General features: G+C 39.4%; 1 protein-coding gene across 3 annotated transcripts in view; it reads right to left on the reverse strand.

Moving 5' to 3' along the window:
• The window catches only part of LOC115778516 (myosin-10), an 87,972-nt gene that overhangs the window by 19,072 nt on the left and 47,359 nt on the right, over window positions 1–21,541 (reverse strand). For 2 of the 3 annotated variants that reach the window (XM_030726587.1, XM_030726578.1), the window contains 18 exons: window positions 18,272–18,364; window positions 17,620–17,683; window positions 17,217–17,315; window positions 16,924–17,067; window positions 15,707–15,802; window positions 12,894–13,012; window positions 12,231–12,383; window positions 11,909–12,082; window positions 11,516–11,689; window positions 8,398–8,512; window positions 5,645–5,838; window positions 5,406–5,527; window positions 5,240–5,309; window positions 4,127–4,287; window positions 2,434–2,542; window positions 1,945–2,076; window positions 1,592–1,798; window positions 178–315 (listed from right to left, as the gene is read on the reverse strand). In XM_030726587.1, coding sequence (XP_030582447.1) covers window positions 178–315; window positions 1,592–1,798; window positions 1,945–2,076; window positions 2,434–2,542; window positions 4,127–4,287; window positions 5,240–5,309; window positions 5,406–5,527; window positions 5,645–5,838; window positions 8,398–8,512; window positions 11,516–11,689; window positions 11,909–12,082; window positions 12,231–12,383; window positions 12,894–13,012; window positions 15,707–15,802; window positions 16,924–17,067; window positions 17,217–17,315; window positions 17,620–17,683; window positions 18,272–18,364 — 2,364 coding nt within the window. Of the gene's footprint in view, window positions 1–177; window positions 316–1,591; window positions 1,799–1,944; window positions 2,077–2,433; window positions 2,543–4,126; window positions 4,288–5,239; window positions 5,310–5,405; window positions 5,528–5,644; window positions 5,839–8,397; window positions 8,513–11,515; window positions 11,690–11,908; window positions 12,083–12,230; window positions 12,384–12,893; window positions 13,013–15,706; window positions 15,803–16,923; window positions 17,068–17,216; window positions 17,316–17,619; window positions 17,684–18,271; window positions 18,365–20,904; window positions 20,923–21,541 lie in introns of all 3 variants that reach the window. The other variant, XM_030726571.1, reaches the window with a different exon arrangement.

Here is a 21,541-nt window from a genome sequence, read left to right on the forward strand (position 1 = left end):
GGTATGTGAAAGAAAGCCTTTACTTTTCCTTACAAAGTTTGTGTATTTAACTCTGTGACATGACTGCAGAATAATAAAACTTGTGATATGACACTTCACTTTTAATGATTCCATCCTGAAGGGCTTCCTCTGCTTTCTGGATTTTCTTTGAACCATCATTTCCAGATATCGTCTCACCTTGAGGAACTTGGAGTTTTGGTCCTCCAGCAGCAAAATGTCCTCCTCCATTTTCTTGATCTTCGCCTCAGCTGTCACTTTGTCCAGCTGCAGCTTCTGTCTTGCAGCTTCCTCTTCATCTAGCTGCTCTTCCAGGTCCTGTGGAAAGGAAACGTAGCACACAAAGACTCATAATGTGAACAGGCCAAAACCTGTATCTTCCAAACAGATGGAAGTTTAATACACACATTTCTTTAAAGCCCCTAGACATGAATCACAATCACATCTGTACAGCATTAAATATTTATGACCAAATGATCTAGAAGCAAAGTGAAAAAAAAAAAACATCACCATCAACATTTTAATGTATCACTTAAGAGCTAATCTGCTTCATCAGCATGTCTGTGTTTCAATAGATGTATAGACTGAACAACACAGCACAGAATTCACCCCCCCAATATCTCATTTAAAATAATCAAAACTTTAAAAAACAAACACAAAAAAAAACAAGGGAAAAAGGTCTTTTAAAGAACATTCAACTGTATATAGTTATAATTTTTCTCATTTGAATATAAAATGACCTTAATGCTCATTTCCACCTCCTGCTTTAACCCTACTTGAGTAGCTTTGCATGAATTAGTTCAAAATAATCCTTATATATTTTATACTGCGGCTTAATGCAGCCCTCTCAGTTCACACACTGTGGCCTCTTTCCCACCACCAGGGTTCCGGGGCCCGTGCTATAATTTGAACCGTTAGGCGGGTTTTCCATGATTTTCATGGCTGTGAATTAGGTTGGGCCCTAAGGCTGAACTTGCTGCTTTGTATCAGTTCATATCACAGATAAAAGGATACAAAGTACGTACTTGTCGTCTTGCTCTAATCGCTGTCTGTGTTTACCTTTGTGCTGCACACAGATGCTGCAGTAGTTTGGTTTGGACCGTAAAACGTATTTGCAGCACAAGAAAGGGGAGCGTGTTCTCCCACGTTTGTGCACTTTGGCTTTCGTGTCCAGACGAGGACCCGCCCACACTCATACGTAAAGGAGCAGTTCATAGAAACGCGGTGGGAACGCGGGCCCGTTCTTAAGCGTTTCACCGGTTCATTGGGAACAGCACGAGCACTGGCCAGTTCCTCGGCGGTGGGAAAGTATGTGTGAAATAAGCTCTTTTAGCCAACTTTCCTCTGATTGGCTGCCTTCTCACAAACAGAAGGTTGGAACTGCTGCTGTGAATACAGATTATGGGACACAGGGACTACCTGCACATGTGCTGAACTCAGTATTTGAAACTTAATATGAGCATCCGCCATTGTTACAGTGTCTCAATAAGACTGAAAATAAGGTAAAGTATAAACACTGTGCTAGATCTTGACACATAAATAAAAATATGAGAGAAGTTTGCATTTTGAAATCTAAAGACATGACGACATAAACCTGGATGTGCGCCTGCATCTTCTTCTTCTCATTCTGCATGCTCTGGTTCCTTTCCTCCTCCTCCTCCACCCGGGACTCCAAGTCATGAAGGATCTCTTCAAGTTCTTGCTTCCTAGAGAGGAGACGAACTCTCATCTCTTCAGCCTCGGCAAACAGCTCGGTCTCCGCGTGGAGCTGCTCTGCTAAAATATTCTTCTCCTCAAGGAGCTGGAGAGAAGAGAGTTTGAAGAATATGCATCACCTTCATGGCTACAAGTCTCTCCAAAAACAACTGACACATGTAATTTCCTTAATGCTATATATTTTAATAAATTAAAACTCAGAACATTTACTATCCATGTTGGGATTTTTACCTGTTGGTGTTTCCTCTCCATCTCCACCAGCTCGTTCTCCACCTTTAGCTGCCTCTCCTTCACTTTTATCAGCTCCTCATCTTTAGCTTGCAGCTCCTCCTCCTGCCTGGTAACCTGCAGCAGCGGCTTCACCTGAGAAAGGGGAAAAAATTAGACTCTGCAGCTGCAGCTCGATCTGTGTTTACCAAATTAAATTAAGACATTTTAAATACCAAACAGAATAAATGAAACATATTTTTCATGGTCACAATGGTCGATTAATGGTAGAAAACCAGTAGTTTTAACACTGCATGTAACACTTTATTATTATCAGTACTTCTTTGCCATATATAATTATTCAATCTGAACACTGATTTCTGAACAAGTATGTTACAGGACTGTCAGAAGGCCTTAGCTCCTCAGGTAGAGCTGAGCTGGCTGGTTGTTAGTCATCTGTGCAGCAGATATGAGCTATCTTTTGCTGTCAGATGTTGGTGTCGGGGTTCTCACCTTGGTGAAGAGTCTCCACCACTGCCAGTGTCGCAGCTTCAAATAAGCAGCACAGTTCCTCTGGAGGACCTTCAGGGCACTCAGCTGCTGCTGCTTCTTAGCAAAAGCTCTAAGAGAAAATAATGAAAGGTCAGTATCTGAACTTTTTTGAATTTTTTAAACAGCCTGCACTACAGCTAAGCAACTGTCAATACACCAATTTTTTTTTTTAACTTGCTATAATTTGTGTCATGTCAACATGTCAACACAACACTGACATATCATCACCTTCCAGTTAAAAAACAAGACTGTAGGTGCTAGATACTGGGTTAAAGTAGTCTGATGCCATTTGGTGCTGATCAGATTTGGAACAGCTGCCTGCCGCAGCCTAAATCAAAACTGAGTGCTGTGAGAGTGAAACAAACAGGAAAGGCAACTGCAATGCTGAGTTCAAACTCTGTGTAATGCTCCCTAAAGCTGAAGGACACTACAGATTCACCACTATGAGTGACCTCTTTCAAAATGTCACTTTCCAACTGTGCATTGTTATATCAGAGCTGAATAATAGAGGAACTGATGCGCCTCTTTTTGCTCAATGTGCTGCTTTATGCTCTGCAGTAAAAATGATGACATGCACATGACGATTTGATTTTTTAAAAATATATATTTTATTGTGAACACCTGCAGATAAATTAAAAAATGAAATCCTATTTTGCTGCATTACAGATAAACATGAGAACTAACACCACAGATGGACTTACACTTGCCAAACAAGTGGATGTTTTATGTCTCAGACCACCACTGGAGCTGGTTTGAACAGCTGGATCTCTATCTCAAAGTGCACTTTGAGTATCCAAACACATTTATATGTTCTCACCAAAGAAACCTAAAAATATAGAACCTCCACGGAGTCGTAAAAGCCAACATACTTGGGTACAAGAAGCCACAAGAAGGCTGTAATCGATTGATTAAGCATGTGACGTGATTTACTAGCAATACTGCAAGGAGGTCTACCAGGAGGTACAGGAAAGGAAGGCAGATGCAAACAACGAAGTAGGGCAGATTATAGATGTAAAGTATGACTTTATAATGTGGAAATAACTGATCTATAGATTTATATGGCTGCGGGTCAACCAACACTGAGCTGATGCTTAGTTTTTTATTTGTTTTACAAATGTCATAAATTTGGCAAAAATAAAAAAAGTAAAAAAATTTAACATCTGTCTGGAACATTCTGTAGACCATTGTATAATAAATACTCGTACCAAGTTTCAGAAGAGTTGGCCAACAAAATAAGGGAAGAGTAGCCATTAAAAATAAACAACAATCTACAGTATTTCTTAAAATCCAAATCCAAAATTCATCTGCAATACTTTTTCTAGATTTTCCCAATGAATACTTGTAGTAAGTTTAATAAAAAAAATTGTCTGAAGCACTTTCTAAAGCCTTGCAGAGTGAATAGGCCTAGGAATATGGGAGGAGTAGGGAGTAGGGAATAGAGGAAAATTTCAAAAATTCAGAAAAATTTTTTTACTACATTATTTTGTAGTGCCTTGCCCAAAGAGTATTTGTGCCAAGTTTCAGAATTTTTCAAATATAAATGACAGAGGACTAGCAAATTTAGCAAAAAATTGATGGACAGACGACGGATGCCAGACGGCTCGGTATTGGATAAGTTCCGCTGACTTCTGGCAGCGGAGCTAAAAAAACTCACTTGCGGGCCAAGTATCCACGGCACACAGACTGGAAGTAGATGATGATGTCAGTGATCTTCAGGTCTCTCTCCTCTTCCAGATGAGCCAGAACACCAGTTCTGAAAAAGATCTTACTCTGACCAATACGGAACAGGTTGGGGTCCAGCTCCAGGGCTTGGATCTAAAAAAGGAACAGAGTATGTTGTAGATAAATAAACTGCATGGTCTTAAATTACCTCTGTCAGGGAGATTAAGGGATTGATTCAGATTATTTATTTATTTGTTAGCAGGATTACTCAAAAAGTTACTGATGGATTTGCACAAACATGTTTAGCATAGTTCAGACCTGATTACTTTTTAGAGTCAGGCAAGTCTCATGGAGATGCATGGCCTCTGCTTTCTCTTGTTTAAAATTTAAAACTTGCTTTAATCAGAACTGATTTCTTGTCAAGTTTAGAAAATATTTAAAAAGACGAATTAACATTTTGACATCCTATAAAAGACCCTCGATGACCCTGAACTGGAGAGTAAGAACATTTCATTAATTTATGTAGGCAGTGTCTTCATATTAACTCTCTGTTGGATGGGAGGTTTTTTTATTTTTATTTTTTTTTAAAGTTGGCTCATTCACATCTAGCACCATTTTGTCACCATTTTTCACACAACACGTTCATAAGATTCCAAACAGTTTAGTTTTTTTTATATGAATCTACAATTTGCCTTCAACATAATCTATGATTTGGAAAAACAAAACAAACAAATGAAAAAAGAAAAACAATGCTAGTAGTAAAATCCCTGTCCCTAGTTAAATATGTAGGAAAAATGATATACTGCAAATCCTGTGCACTGATTGATTGACTGTCCAATCAGTGTTCATCCTGGGCATATTCAGATCTGTAAATGGTTTAACTGAAACACTGTGCACGGAGCTTTGAAGAATGTGTTGCTCTTTTGGTGGATGTGTCAGATGTGTTACCCTATCAGCAGTGATGTAATACAAGCCCCACCATATTAAAAAGGTAGTGTATGCAATCAAGAGGCTACCACTGGGTAACATAATGGTGTGTTTAACTTACATCCTTCCATCAGACATCACAGGATGTGATGTCCCCAACTAAATAAACTGGCATTACCATTCTTTCACAGGCTTGTTTCCCATCCATGAACCCCTTGGGGATGGCGTTGGGTGTAAGGATCTCATATCTGTGTGCAAAGAGAATGTAAACGTAAATGAAATCAAACTTTTCTCTTTGAAAAAAGGAGAAACAGAGTTCAAAAAGCCCGGCTGATGTTTGTCACCTCTGTCTGAACTCCTGGAAGACGATGCGGTTGGGGAAACCCTGTCTGCAGATACGAATCCCCTCCAAGACTCCGTTACACCTGAGCTGGTCCAGAACCAGGTGAGGCTCAAGTTTACCAGCCTGAAGAAGGAAACGATACACTCTTAGCAACAGAAACAGAAAGTTTGCCTCATACTTGATATTTAAAAAAAGGAGTCCCAGACTTTCTACTTCTGATAAATAAAAGTTTTTACTTACTCTTTTTTCATGGTTGGGGATGATGCAGCGGACAAAGTTGGGGTTGGTGTTCCTCAGTGTGGCCATGAGCTTGGTGAGTGACTCTTTGTAGAGCTGTCCCACTGTACGAAACATGCCCTTTTTCGTTTTGTATGTGGCACCAAATGCTGTCTCGTTCATTCCTGCCACCTGGTCCAGACCCACGATACGGTCAACTGAAGGGGAGACGGTGAAAGCTGATTAGATCAGGAGGACTTTCGGAGGAGCAGAGAACCACTGAAGGGACAAGTGGTGGCAGCACAGTGGCAAAATGTCGCTACATGACCAAGTGCAGATGGATGAAAACTATCAAATGAAGGCAGTCTACCAAAGCAGCAGCAGAGTCTAGAAGTACCGCTGGTTCCTGTAGGTGAGGATGAAACTTTAAAGCTAACTGTTCCTCAGCTTTGTATTTAATTATATGTAGAGAAGAACTTTCAAATTATTTACTTTCTGAAATGAAATGCTCCTTTCTGTGGGTGTTTGACTGCAATTAATGAATGCTTTTCAATATTTCACTGCTCAGGATATAAAACCTGCGTACTACTAGGATAATAACTTAATAACTGAATTTCTCTTTCTCTCAGGCAGGTTAAAAAAAAAAAAGTCTTCATATATTCTTGGGTGACTGCCGATATACCTGAGTGGCCCACTTTAGTAAGGACTATGTGGGGGAAACATTGTGAGGACACAACATATACCACACAGAGAAGGCTAAAACATCTCGGTTAATATAGTTTTTAGAATTGTTAATAAACTGGAATAAGCTGTATATCCGGGATTCTGTGTATTTTGTAGCGGGTTTGGAGCTCTACCAAGTATTTTTGACAGCAGGATGATGTATGTGGGCTCAAAATAAACTACAGTGAGAGTTACTTTTGTGAAGGAAAAAAAATGTTTTTTAAAAATATGAAGTAGTTATGATAGTGGGGGAGGAAAAAAAAAAAAAAAAAGGCTTTTAGACAAACTAATAACTTTTAGAGGTCACGGCCATGACAGCGGGATGCCATGCTTTAGAGGATTGTGAGATCTACTGGCTCAAGTTAGAAATGTGTCCTGGAAAATTACTCATGGCTTTGAGCAGCTGAGGTAACTTTATGAGAATGTTATCATGAGTCTGAACTTAATTTAAGTCCCATAACTGGAACATAACATTTTTTGACCAGTCGTGTTCTGGTTTTGTATTATCTCATGACTGGCACGGGGGCAACCTACATCTTCAATATCCTCAGGTATATTTTTTTTTTTGCAGGCTTGTTGTCTTTAAAAAACCTTCAATATTAGAGAAAATAATACTCTGACATAAACCTGGGTGTGTGTGTGTGTGTGTGACTCATATGGCACTTATAAAAGGGGTGGGTATCACTGAGTAGCTCACGATACTACATCATAAAGATAACACAATTTAATGATAACATTACAAAAACTCATTTATAATAAATTATATCTTAATAATTGGAAAAGGTAAATAAAATCAGTCCTAAAAAGGCAAAAAGCATGAATTACTTATTCTATACAGATACCTTTGTGTATCATTGTTATTCAGTTTTAATAATGTGTCGGTTCAGTTTATTCATTCTTTGATTTGCTTCCTCCAGCTTTCACCATTTTCTGCTCCACTGGAAGTTACTTTAGTTTACCTCATTTATTTAATAAGTGCCACCACAACAGGCCATGAAGATTTCACTCTGATAAGTCCGGCTGGAGGGGAATCAGTTTAGAGTGCCTGCAAGTTTCAATAACAGTACTGTAAGAGGAAGGGATACAATATACTATGACTGATATCCCCTCCCATCACTACTTATTAATGTCCCAGCAGTTAAATTATATTATTAAACTCCAGAATGCTGGAGTTTAACTATGGTGATACACAACCTGCTGTCTGGACCCTTCACAGTGATATTTGAGCTCAGAGCCAAAGCAACATTCCACATCTGGTTTCAATTCCCTGCCACTGTGATCCCACCTAGGGATAGGAGGAACGCGGCAAAATGTTAAATATTCTTCACTAAAGCTTCAAATCCTTCATTTGCTCATGGATGTTTCACGTCACTGATGGGGGACAAAAGCAGGAATAAACAGCAGAAAGACTCAAGACACAGCTGCACTAGATGCTTGCTTCAGGGCAACTGGACATACAAAGATCACAAGACCGATGTCAGCCCACTAACACGCTCAAACAAATTAAAGCACACTGGTTCATCTAAAGAGATACAATGACTATATGCTAATCTATCTTATTTAGGAACTGGGCACTACTGCTTTTGGCTGAGACAAGGGAGCCATGCAGCCTGGAAGCAGATGGGAGCCACTGTAGCTATGACAGACACGGCACCGGCTGAAGCATGAAGCACAGAGCCAGATCTGGGCAGAAATATACCAACAGGTCATTTTCAACTATCATTGGCCCAGGTCTGCTACAGCATGACCCAGTCATTCACCTGTCGGCTCATCCAAACTAGTGACACTGTCATAGAATGAGGCCCTTTGAATGGTCTGAATCTCTACAACACAGAGAAGAGAGACAGGAATGGGACGCTGTGGATAAGTTCATTCTCAGAAAAGGTCCAGGTCAACAAGGCAGACAGCTGCTGTTGTTAGTAGGCTTCAGTGACAAGACATGTTGATGTAGAAAAGCAAACAGGTACGAACATAATGAATCCTACAGGAAATGTTAATAAAACTGGTTCCTTGTAGTTGTTAGAGCGTTTAGAGATGGGTAGGTGGTACGTTACCATCCTTCCACAGCTCAGCCACAAACTTGTCAGTTGACTGATGGAGAAGCGTGGCCACATTGTCATTCAGAGGGTCCATGTTCTTCATTAGCCACTCATCTGCCTTGTAGTCCACCTGTAAGAATGAAAAAAAAGGTGCAGCTCAGGAAAACAGACAAAAACTGACATCTATTATCCATTAGAAATTTTGTTTTCTTAACGTTAACTCATAATAAGAACAGATTTTAAAAAATAAATATACCACTTTTTCCAGGCCCCATGACAAGTGGTGATTTATTGAAGAAGCTCTGTCATCCCCAAGGAGCAATGGAGGAAACAACAGGGTTTCAGCTGGTCATCGTGGGCAATATGAGGTGTTTGGACAATAAGATGGATGAGCTCAGTGAGCTGATTAAGACCAGGGGTAGCACACTGAGTGTGGACTGATGTAACAGTAAAACTAAAACTTATGTTTGAGTATTATATCTCTTAATGGTTCTTACAGCCCTTAAAAGTAACAGATCCCTGGGGCCTATTTTCCTGTCCACTAAAGTAATAACCAAGACATTTTACCAAGAGCAAGGATTGTAGAGAAGAGCTGCAGTTAAGAGGTGTGACTTCTGACTGCACTTAACTATTAGGGTTGTTAGTTGGTTGCAACAGTGGATGGCAGGCAGCTAAAGGTAGGCGAGTCTCCTCAACATCGGCTTAAATGGTTTCTACATTGCCTGGTGGGGAATACCCCTTTTAATCAGAAACTCTAAAGCCAACCCAGACTTCCTGAACAGGAGTAGCAGGCAGATCCACAGCTTCATGGAACGCTGCAGGGTAACTGTACCTATCTTCAGGACTTTGCAGGCAGACAGGGATGTTAATCTGAGCCACAAGGACAGATTAACAGATTCAGGGAATCTTTCCGACCTTATTCCACAATTCCTGCACTTATTTGTAAGGTGTTACTTATTTATTTAACCCTTTTTTTATTTAACTGTGCTCCTATTGTGCATTTATTACCACACTTGACTCGTTCGACTTTTTTTTTTTTTTTTTTTTTGTTTTACATATTTTATTGAGCTGTTTTGTAAGTGGCCTAAACACAGTAATTCCCCAACTTCTGGGATAAATAAAGATTCGATTATTTTATTTTATATTTTTAAAGAACTTTCTTACAGAGGAAGCCCAATCGTTTCTGTATTATGGCTACTTACAGGTACACATTTCACAAATCACATTATTTACCAAAATTTAATCCATTACACTTGCAACATTTGTACACCAACATTTGTGTAAATTCTGTCTCATTCATTGCATGGTGAACTTAACTGTCACCCCCCCACCCCCCAGGATTAAAGTGGTACATTTTATTAAAGTGAAAATTAAAGCCAGTGCAAGCCATATTCACAGTACTTTATTCTACACACTTTGAGAGCTATGTAGTTTCTATCATGCACAGTGATAGTATCTTGCCCAAACATTTAGACTGGAGAAACCGGGGACAGAACCCCAGACCTTATGATCATCAGACAACCCGCTCTAGCTCCTGCGCCTTTATCAACTCAGTATGAGGATCATTTAGCTCAGTTAGATTAGAAACAGACTCCAGAGAAAGAGGTGAACAGTTCAAGTTGGCCTTCCATGGTACAGTTTTCTTGACTTTCTTACTCTTCTCTTGAGAATATTTTATTTCATTTTGTTGTAGTCACTAAAAGATAACATAAAACAATTCTTCAATACAAGAAATTTTCCCTTCAATACAAGCTTTTTCCTAGCTGGAAAATCCCATTTGAAAGCCCAAGTGACGCTCAGTATGTCTCCAAGGTCGGCACAACTTTCATTTTGGAGATATTTTTCAACCCAGACTAGACACTGAGATGGTTAAAACGTTAAATGTTAAAATGAAATCAATCTGTAGTAGATTTTTGTAAAATTAAACTCCATTTATTCAAGATCCACAAGTCAAAATTCTTCATGTTTTATGTTTATAAAAATGTTGATTTCTCAGTCGTGCAGTTTCGAGTATTTTGGTGGAAAGAATCTCAGCTGCAGTTTACTGAAAAAACAATACATAAATACCAAAAATATGTTTGAACAAGACCACCGCTGAGTGGGTGCCACTGCTCTGCTGTTTTGGATTTGGAGGATGGAGGGGGTGGGGTCAAAGTGCTGTTATAGTAAAGTCAGTGAACAAGTGTGAGCAAGTGTGTTGCTGAGATTCAAACTTGTCCAAGATTCTTAATAGATGCATCTATGGTGTGAATTTGGACACTCTAGGTCACATCATTCTCGAGTTATGGCCAATGACAGCAGAACAGACAGCAATGCGACCAAGTCTATGACAATAGCTTGACTTTTTCTTCAAAACAGTTAAAAATGATTCTATTTCATAGTTATTGCATCAGCTGTCACTGCTCTCTGATGTAAATCCCTTTGCTCAGTTTTCAAGGGGCCAGACGTTCCCTAAAAACCGAAAACAAAAATATGATTTTGTATCTTTTCTGGCTGTAAAAGTATAAAAATCAAGAAACTTTTCCACACAGCTCTAAATGAGATCTTTTTTTCCTCTGTGCACACCTGTATTAACAACATTCACAGTGTTTGGCTTTGTGGTGCTGAAGATTTTTCTCCACAGCAGACGTTCCTACAACTGGAATCTTAAAGTTTTTGAAATATTGAGGCGTGAAATGACACAGTTCACATAATGGTAAGCAGATGTGATACTCTGTGGGTCTCGCTGTGAGACAAATGCTGTGCTCTGTTGCATAACACCATGAACAGCATTCAAATCCACTCCCTTACAGTGAAATATAATTCAAATTGTTTCAGTCTTTCCCTGAAATCCCCCAACAGGAGAAGTATGCGTCAGCGTTTTATGTGACCTCAGACAGCCAGCAACTTTTCAGGGATGAAAGAGATATTCAGAAAAGAAGATTATGGTAAACTGAAGCATAAGCGTGGTGATATCAGCTGTTGCAGCTGTGACCATCTATCTGATTACTTTCTCACCTGTGTGCCTGTACTGGGGAATGCTTTTTAAAAGAGAGGGCTTATCATGGCCTAAAGACAAGCATCAAACATACTGAACAGTCAGGAAGCCAGACACAGGAACAGACTGATTTTTCTAGAGATACAACAAGCGTACCCTGCCGGCGTAGTGGATGATGCAGAAGTCAGCCTTATCTTTGAGCTGCCTGGGCTTCTGAAACTTGGTGTGTGTGCCCTGCTCCTGGATCAGCTTGTCTACAAACGTCTTATCTGTGGCTTTGGGGAACCAGCACTCCTCATCCAGCAGAGCCAACACACCTGGAGGGTTTGCCTAGAGGAGTAATGGCACAGGACAGGACGTTCAGACTTCAGAGGAGTGGACAGGGACATGGCATGGACACCAGAAAGACAATGGATCTTATTTATTTCTTTACCATTTTTCTGTGGCATTTTCTTTCACAGAAATTAATGTCTTGCACTACTTGAACTCTGACAGGTCTAAAATTTCATCTTAATACAAATTGAAAAGCTAATTGAAAAGCTAACTGACCGGCCTCTCAATGAGGTCGATGCAGGGTTGCAGGTCGAGGCCGAAGTCAATGAAGCTCCACTCGATGCCCTCCCTCTGGTACTCCTCCTGCTCCAGGATGAACATAGTGTGGTTGAAGAGCTGCTGGAGCTTCTCGTTGGTGTAGTTGATACAGAGCTGCTCAAATGAGTTCAGCTGGATGAGAGGAGGATCAACACAAGCAAGAACATCATCAGTGGAAATAATCACCAATGACAGGAACTGATAACCTCTAATAGAGACATGACAAAAGAAACAACTAAAAAAGTTTATCATTAAAAAGTGTAACAATTTAAATTCAGACCTGGAAGATCTCGAAACCAGCAATGTCCAGGATCCCAATGAAGGAAGCACCCTGCCGTTTGGTTCGATCCAGAGCTTTATTAATGCGATGGACAAGCCAGCGGAAAAGACGCTCATATGTTGCTTTAGCCAGGGCCTCAACAGCAAAGTCCGCCTGCAGAGAGGAGGAAGAATGAGAAAAGAATGGCTTGACAACACATGAATAAATAAATGACTGAATAAATATGTATACAAGTGTGTGTGGGCTGCAATGGTATAATTCAGACAAGCTGCCAGATCCTCAAAAGAAAATCAAATTCTACAAATACATTTCTATTTGCACTCACATGTTTTGGCAATTGGACAAGCGGAAGAAAATAGTTGGATGAATGAATGAATCACACTAACTAAAAATCTGACTTAACAAGTGAATTCAAAACAGTTAAAATTAACCGTGTGGAGTTTACAAGTTTCACATTCCTGGTTAAAAAAAACAAACAAACAAAAAAACAACTCATTTCAAGTGCAACAAAAGCCCCAAATTTCAGCTGCCACTGTATGCACAAGAACCTCTATTACGCTTTTTAGTTAAACAATCTACAGCTGTTCATCTGTTACTAAATATCTCAATAACAGAAGAGCAAACACATTATGTTAGTCAGTAGAAAAAACAAAGCAAATTGACCTGCTCTTTAGTCTGTGCTTTCTGCACATAGTCTCGCCCCACTTTAATCCTTGGAGTCAGGATGGCTCTGGTAAACTCCATTACATTCATCCCCAGCAGATGGCAGAGCTTCTGAGCAGCTGGAGAGGGAAAAAAGTTAATTTAAATCAGACTAAAATTAAGTCAACAGCAGATTTCAAACTGTATGACTGACATGCAGCTGCAGTGCAGGTTATGTCAAGACCAGAAAAAAAAAAAACAGAAAGCAGAAATGACTGAATGTGTAGGAACCAAGCTGTGATACTCCTCTAAAAAAAAAAAAAAAAAAAAAAAAAAATGCAGTGCCAAAAATGATGTTTGTATCAGGCTCTAGGCTCTTTGGGGCAGTTGACTCAAGTGGTAGAGTAGGTCATATACCAAACAGAAGATCAGTGGATCAATCTCCGGTTTGTCCTGAGTTGGCCCCAGTGTTTGTTGTTGGCCCAAACATCTCACCCCAAAAAGTATCTCTCTTCAAAGAGAGCAAAATGCACCACAATGAAACCCAGAAACCAAACACTGAAGCAATGACAGAGAAGCAAGCAGAAACAACAGGCTGTGCTGTGATCCCCACCATAAGGAGACTCCCACTCCCATCAAGGCCAACCGAATCACCAGAGCCTGAACACCAAAACACAAAGTGGTGACGAGCAGCCAGACAAGCACAGAAACTCAGAGTGGCCACAACCAACAGTGAAGACCAAGCCACAATGGACACCGGCATGCCGAGCCAGAAACATGCAGAAAGCCCTCCCCCAGTGCCTGAGGGCCCTGCTGAGATCCAAGAGGTCAGACAGCACATCCCACTCCCACCCAGGCAGCACGGACACTGAGGAAGAGGAGCCTATAGTACCGCAAGAGCCGAGGGACAGCGAACAGACCCAAAGCCCAAGAAGGACACCAACTGGCACAACCAACGCGTTGGGGCACACCACGAGTGACACAGGACAACCCAGCCCCACAGAGCAGAGGACATCCACTCCACCCCAGAGGGTCAGACGCAGGGGCCAGGCACCAGGCCTATACCATGTGGGCCAGCACAGCGGCCAACCCAAGCGCATCCCCCAAAGGAGGTCATAGCCCACAGCATCCCGGCAAATACAAAAGGCAGGCCCAAAGGACCTACCCAGGGATTCCTAGGGGGGGCTAAAAACCATGGGGATGTGACACCACTGATGGAGTGGAGGGCACCAAAATATCCACAATCAGGTCCAGACACCAGAATGAGATGAAAGCAAATGACTGGAGAGAGGCGGAGGAGGTGGGATCAAGCATGCCGGACACACGGCCGGGCCCCATACATTCAAACCACACAGAGGCCAGCCTGTGCCCTGCAAAAGCAACAATGGATCAGTCCTGTGGTTTGTTTGTTTCTGCTGCAAATTTGAGAATTTTCACAAAAGAGTCTACAGGGAGTCTCAGGCTCCAGTCCCCATGACCCTTAGCTGAATAAAATCAGTGAAGGGATGTGTGCTCTGCATGTATTGACTTGCTAGGGTCAGCCTTAAGGAGGGATTCAGGAAACTACAGTTTTGGTCTGTATTGCCAATGAATTTTTATATCTCACCCGTTGAAACTGTATGAAAGGCTTAAAAGTTATGGCTCATTAGGAGTAAGACTAATCTGAGTGGCAGGTGGGTCTAGGCATCAGCTCTGATAACTTATGTCACCAAACTGAACCTGCGCACCATGTTTGTGGTGTCAGTGACTTTTGGAGCATTTTTCTATAATCACATGATAATTAATGTAGATATTGGAAATTGCTTTTGTATGTTTTTCGCTAATAACTGAGCACTCCAGCCTTTCAGCCAAATATGGTCCCTGTTCTCTTTCTCGAAAAAGGCAGCAGCCATAATTCCAAACCCAAGGCTTTAACATACAACATATGGGCCACAGTAAAAGATTTTACACTGTGTAACTGTGACTTGTACCTAAATAAGTTTGTCAAGACTAGAAATCAAACAGGAAGCAGAAATGATTAAATATGTAAGGAAAAAAGTTTGGTTTTCAAAAGTCTTTAAATTGAGATATATATTTTTTCCATAACTATTCTGACAGCACTGTCTGACAATTAGATAATTAAACTATATTTTATTTTATATATATATATATATATATATATATATATATATATATATATATATATATATATAAATATATATATATATATATAACCTGTCATAGGACAATGTAGGTCAACATTGCTGTTTTCTTTTTTAGGGACTAATATTAAGATTTACTACATGAGAAATGTTACTGGAAAAGTGTCATATTTTATGTGGCTGGAGCTTGTGGAAAAGTAGAAAAAAGCAGAATCTGTCCTAGCTGGCCAAGACTGACTACAAAAAAAAAACATCTGCTTTAGTCCTGATTTCTGCTGTTGAATTTGGAAATATCTAGCTGAGCTGCATCGTTGGCATCAGGCTCATCCTCTCTCCCTGGCTCTCTCTCTTAAGTGCCAAATATGCAGTGCCACATGTGGAGGAACTGGAAGGCTGTGCCCCATTTCCTTCAGGAGTAAATCCTCTCAATGATGTGGTTTAATGGCAGGCTGACAAGACTTGGGGAGTGAACAGACATAAATCAAGGGCCCCTCTGTGCTGTGGATGAGGTGCACAGTGTGAGGGAGGTGAACAGAGGAGAAGAGTTGAAGTATATATGGGAAGAGGAAAAGGAGGAGGATGAGGGTGTCCTGACCCCTGAGCTCCTAGCTACGAGGTTATAGAGCAGATGTACCAAGATTGCTGAGTGTGTTTGTGTGTGTGTGTGCATGTGTGTAATTCTGGGATACTTACCAGTATTATCGGGCATAGAAGCTTGGTCACTGTTCCTCTCCTTCTTAAAGACGATGTTGCCAAACTGAAGGACCGAGGACACCACTTTCAACATGGCTACAAATATCAGAATCCAGGGAAAACAAAATTACTGCAGTATGACATCATTTTACATCACTAACTGTTTTCAAAAAGTAAAACTGAGAAACACTGGACAGCTTCAAGGCCAGAAAAAGACTAAGAGAAGATTCTGATACCCTCTATTCTAGTAATGATTAACACCCAAACATTGTAATGCATTTTTTTTGTAAAACCCCTTTAATAAAAGCTCCAAGTCTGCACTTCAATCACATCTTGACCGCTTTATCTAAATCTACTGTGGTGTGTATAGAGGTAAAATTACAAAACTTTGTCTTTGCTGAAACTGTAGTTAAATGAGTTCCACTTATGTTGTGTGGTATGAGAAATATTTTTCTTGTTATATATTATTACATAATACTTTTATTTAAATTTATACTAATTTTACTTTACTATAGTTAACCTGATTAGCTTTTAATTTTAAGATATTTATTTTGTCATATTGTATTTTATAATGCTATATACAATTCTACCTGTTTAAGTCATTTGTAATAAGTGTTTTGTGTCGAACTTTATTAACTGCAGTACCAAAATAATTTCACAAATTTGATATAAATACAGTATCTGTCATGCTATATTATCTTTTAATAATATATATTTTATATCTAAATCACTTTCATTTGTCTTTTCTGTACAGAATTACATTTTAATTCATACACACTCACCTTAAAGTCACTTATTAATTGATGTGAAGGCAAATTTAATCAAATAAATTTTTTAGTTAGCTAACAGGACAAACCAGAGCAATACCACAGGATGAGCCACATGTTTTATTATGTTAGCAAATGTTAGCATTTCCAATGGTTCTATCTCAAATATTAATTTTTTCTGTAGTAATTCCATGAGAGGGGAGCCATCCTGTGCAGCTTCATTCGCAGTAACAGAGTTTTAAACAATTTATTGAGCCCGCTCTCAGAAATATGCATCACATCACAGAACTGCACAGAACTGCTGTTTCACTGTAACTTAAACCTTGAACCAAACTATCTCTGTACCAAAGGCTTCAGTCACACCAGGTTTACACAAAGCAAAGTCAAAGTAATTGTTTGAGAGACCTGTTTTTTTTTTTGTTTTGTTTTATTCTGGTATTAAAAACATACCCAGAATCTCCTCATGTGCAAAGCTCATGATGTGCATGGCGTCCATGGTCTCATGGAAGTTGTCTTTGTCCTGCTGGCCCGGGATTGGGATGTTACCATTGGACAGGAAACGGTAGTTGTTGAATCCTTCCAAAAGCAGGTCCGCTGGGGTCACAAAAAACCATTTAGAATCATAGTTCAGTTCACATGGACTTCACACAGAATTAGACCATCACACAGTTACACACGACATTAGGAACAGTAAAGCAAAAAAACAGCCGTGGTTTAGAGTTATTCAAACTCAGCCTACTCACACTTGAGGTGCTCCCCGGCTCCAGCCAGCAGCTGATAAAAAATGTGGAAGGTGCGCTCATCTTTGGCTTGACGAATAGCTCTGGATTTCTCCAGCAAGTCTGACACAGAGCAGTCAAGAAAACCAGATCTGTTTGGCAGATCAGTGCCAAACAGGTATGAGGGTTTGAGATTAACTGATGTCTAAGGTTGACGAAAGGAGTCAATGAATAAACACAAACTAAACTAAATGGATTTATACAGAACATGAAAATCCACTCGTCGAAGTTTGCAGTGTTAAAAAATATGAAAGAAATATTTTATACGTTAGACTGTTCTATTTGTACAGGCCAAACTGAGATCACAAAAGAAAATACTTTATTTCAAAAAATCTCTCTATATCTCTTTATTTTTAAAACAGGATACAGGTTTCAATATTGGCCCCAACGATGTATCCGGTGACATCAAAGTTGATCCGGATGAATTTCCCCTGCCGAGATTAACACAGGATAACTTTCAGGAAGTGCACAAAACAACATGAACAGTATTCAATCGATTACATAATGGCTCTTTTATAACACACAGTGAGGCCTCTCGCTAGTGAGACTCTGCTCTGATGGCAGCAGAATAATGTACCAAGACTCAGCATGAATCCTTCAAAAGCATGAGTAATATTTATTTACAGGGCTGATAATTAGTGGAAAGCAATCCAGGTTGTTGTTGATACAAAAATGGGAAATATTTATAATTGTTAATTATACTTTAATTATAGAAGAAAAAAAACAATGTGACTTTAGTCATGTTTCTTTTGCCATTTGTCTCTATAACCCAGTAAGAGTTCAATAAGCTCCATTATAACAAAGACCTCCTAATGACTAGCAGGCAACAGTCTCCAGCCAAATGGCCTTGCTTCCAGTAACAGAATAATAAATAAATTACATTCACAAGACATAAACGCATTTCCTAAAACTGATCCAGGTGCCAATGCAGGATCAATAAAGGTAGTGCTGAGGTGGAGGAGGCTGTTTCCAATGTTGAAATAGAACTTTACTTTAAGGGATGATTTTTCTATACTTACAAAACGTGATGAGTTGTCATTTTTCACAGTCTTTGCATTCCCAAAAGATTCAAGGATAGGATTGGCTTGTAACAGCTGCCGTTCCAATTCACCCTATCAAAAAAAAAAAAAAAGTCTTTTGTTTGTTAATGTGAAAGGTCAACACGCAAAACTTACACTGGCAATGAAAAGTCAAACAAAAACATGCAGACAAAGACGCCACATTACCCCCATGGAGGTAAACTGAACAAACAAAGTGGCAGAAAAGATGGCAAGTGTCACAGTCATACTGCTAGTAAATAAGATAACTGATCGCGGACAAAAAAAAACATCTGTAGTCAATTACTCATTATGTCTGGGTAATTTCTCATTTCTGTGCTTGTCAGACTTCGAAAAGAATCCAAATAATGTAAAAAAAAAAAAAAAAGGAAAGGGAAAGTGGTGGTTTAACAATGTTTTGAATATAAAAGGTTGTTTAATTGTATTAATTTGTTGTCCACAGCACTAAAGATGCCTGGTTACACAGAACCAAACTGGCTTCCAAAAGTTTCAAACTGCAGGTGAATTTAAGTTCCCAATACAGCACATCATTCATCACAAAGAGACGATGTGACCATCATGTGACGGAAAGTTCAAATCAAACACTTTATTCAGTTAGTCAAATTATTCCAAAAAGGCCTTCACACCACTTCTCAGACAACACAACAGTTCTAATGTTTTAGATTAAATCACTCTTTGATATTTGTTAAAAGATTCTTATTAAACATTGTTCTTTGGTTTATAACCCTATAAATGCATTTTTTTTTGAATAAAACTACCAATTTGAACATCAGCTGGGGTTTTGTTTTGTGATATTTTATAGACTACACAATTGAACAAACAATCCGGTCTTAAAAAAAAGACTTTTAAATACTTTCATGTTTAAAACCCTTTTATTTTGTTGCATTTTAAACATTTAACAGATTAAAAAAAACTACTTTCATGTTTAAAACCCTTTTATTTTGTTGCATTTTAAACATTTAACAGATTAAAAAAAACAACAGACTCTCTGCTCAGATCATTTGCTCACATATGGTATGTACCCTACCCACTTTGTTATGGGGTCACTCAGATGTGAGGCTTTTGGACTTTTTGCATCATCTTAGGCAGATGAAATATAAGTTTAAACTCCAAATAATGTTAATGACTGATGTGTCTGTGGCTATCGAAAGACGCATTTTATCTTTTTGCTTTGACAAAAGCCAGAAAGCCATTTTATCATGTCAGGAAGAATGTGTTCACAACACACAGCAGACACAGTTTGTTTTTTTTTGTCGAGCTGGACACTTTAGGAAGCTGGATAAATAAATAAGTGACTTATGCAGATGTTTAGACAGGTGTTTCCACTGTGTTTCCATCCAAGCCATATTTGTTGGCTTCGTCGTACCCAAAGAAGCCAAAAACAGTTTCTTCTGCAACGTTTTTCTTCTTGTGGCTCAGAGGAATATTTTCCCATTACAACAGAAATAGCTCCACACACTGAAGGTTTGAGTCAGTCTGAGGCCATTTTCCACAAAAGAGAACTGAGGAATCAGCACTGCACTCAGGATGTGAGACATGTAATGCGATCTTTGGCCAAAGAGTTCAATGTGCTACTTTTAATTGAGTTTTTGAGCAGCTGGAATGAAGCAGGGTCAAACTGGATAAACCTGGTCTCTGTCCATCAGCAGCATTGCAGCCCGCAAAGGGCAGAGAATTCAAACCAAAAACCTTTGTTTCTATATAAACACAAGCATGTGGTGCAACTTGGTAGTTAACTTGGCAGTCTCTTCATCTGTGTGGTCTGCACACACAAACAAAGAGCAGATTACAGACATCATTGGGGGTCCAACAGCAGCATTAGGAGTTAACCCACATTCCTGTTGCAAAATGAGCACATCAGATATCTGACAGCCAACAGATCTGCCTCCTCCACTTGAAATGGTCATTGGCTGCATAGCTGTGATAAAATGTAAGCAACTGTAGAGGCTTCAAAAAGTACAGACTTACCCATTATCAGCCAGAACTTAAAAAAAAGAGAAAAAGGTTACTGTGTGTGCTGTTTGGCATGCTCTGGCTCAGTACTTTGGAGATTTAGTGGACTCAAAAAGGATCAGTCACAACTGTCCCAATAAATCTTCTGAGGCAGAGACCAGATGTGGCTATGTTTTCACTGCTCAACATCTGCTTTGGAGGTCACAAGGCCAGACAAATATTGCAAGTCCCTGTTCTCACCAACACGAAAAATGAGAACATTGAACATGTGGAGAACTCATTTGGACCAGTTTCCTAGGCCGAAAAATGGGCAAAAGAGGTTCTGTGTGGGCCACTAGTTCAGTGATTAGACGAGATGAAAGCCAGTGAACCGCTTCAGTTGTCCTCACAGTGTCAGCACTGTTAAATGTGTGTTAAAATAAGCAGAAAATTAATGAGGACAGAAGCAGAGATCATGCAATGCAAGGGTTAAAAGCCAAAATATAGCAGGAGAATGAAGGTGGATGGAAAGCATCTACTGCCCAGCCTCAGGGACTATTAAAGAGTTAATAGTTTATCTAGCCAGTGGCAACAGAGTGGGAAAAGAACCCCTTTCAATTTGTAAGTGAGGTGAGATAGGTGAGAAACTACATACTACTCACATAAAACAGGGGTCCACTCTGTAGGATATGGGGAGATTCAATATATTATTATATTAATATTAAAAAAAATAACACATTTTATTAATGTTATGGGTACATCTATGCACAACCTACAGTAGTTTATGAATGAAAGCTGCAGCAGGGATCATATCTTATCTTAGCCCTCAAGACCCAGAGTACTGCTGATGTCCTGGATTAACATACTGATACACCCCCCTCAGAACCAGCTGATTATTTTATTATGATAGCAAGAAGCCATTCAAAAATTTACCTTCATACTTTGAATACTTTCTGAGTTACAGTCCCTTGAAGTACACAGAACTGGCTACAGTGGCCATTAGTACAAAACAAAAGATCCAGAGCTTGCTTCTGTAACGCTATTATATTTGGTCAGTACAGATTTGCTTTTGAAATTATGATGTACTCATTATGACCCACTTGGTTGTAGAAGAAATTGTGCTGAACAAAAACAGGATTTTTGCTTTAGATCGTCACACTTGGAGTGGGGGTAAAATTGATGTGGCTGCAGTTTAAATGAGCTTAAATGTGGCTATCTATTTTACCTATGAAGCTATGAGACCTTAAAAATGATGATAAAAATAATGCAAAGCACAAAGTGACAAAATGTAAGGGCCTG

This window comes from Archocentrus centrarchus, chromosome 1 (genome assembly GCF_007364275.1).
Source record: "Archocentrus centrarchus isolate MPI-CPG fArcCen1 chromosome 1, fArcCen1, whole genome shotgun sequence".
In the NCBI taxonomy this organism is placed as follows: domain Eukaryota; kingdom Metazoa; phylum Chordata; class Actinopteri; order Cichliformes; family Cichlidae; genus Archocentrus; species Archocentrus centrarchus.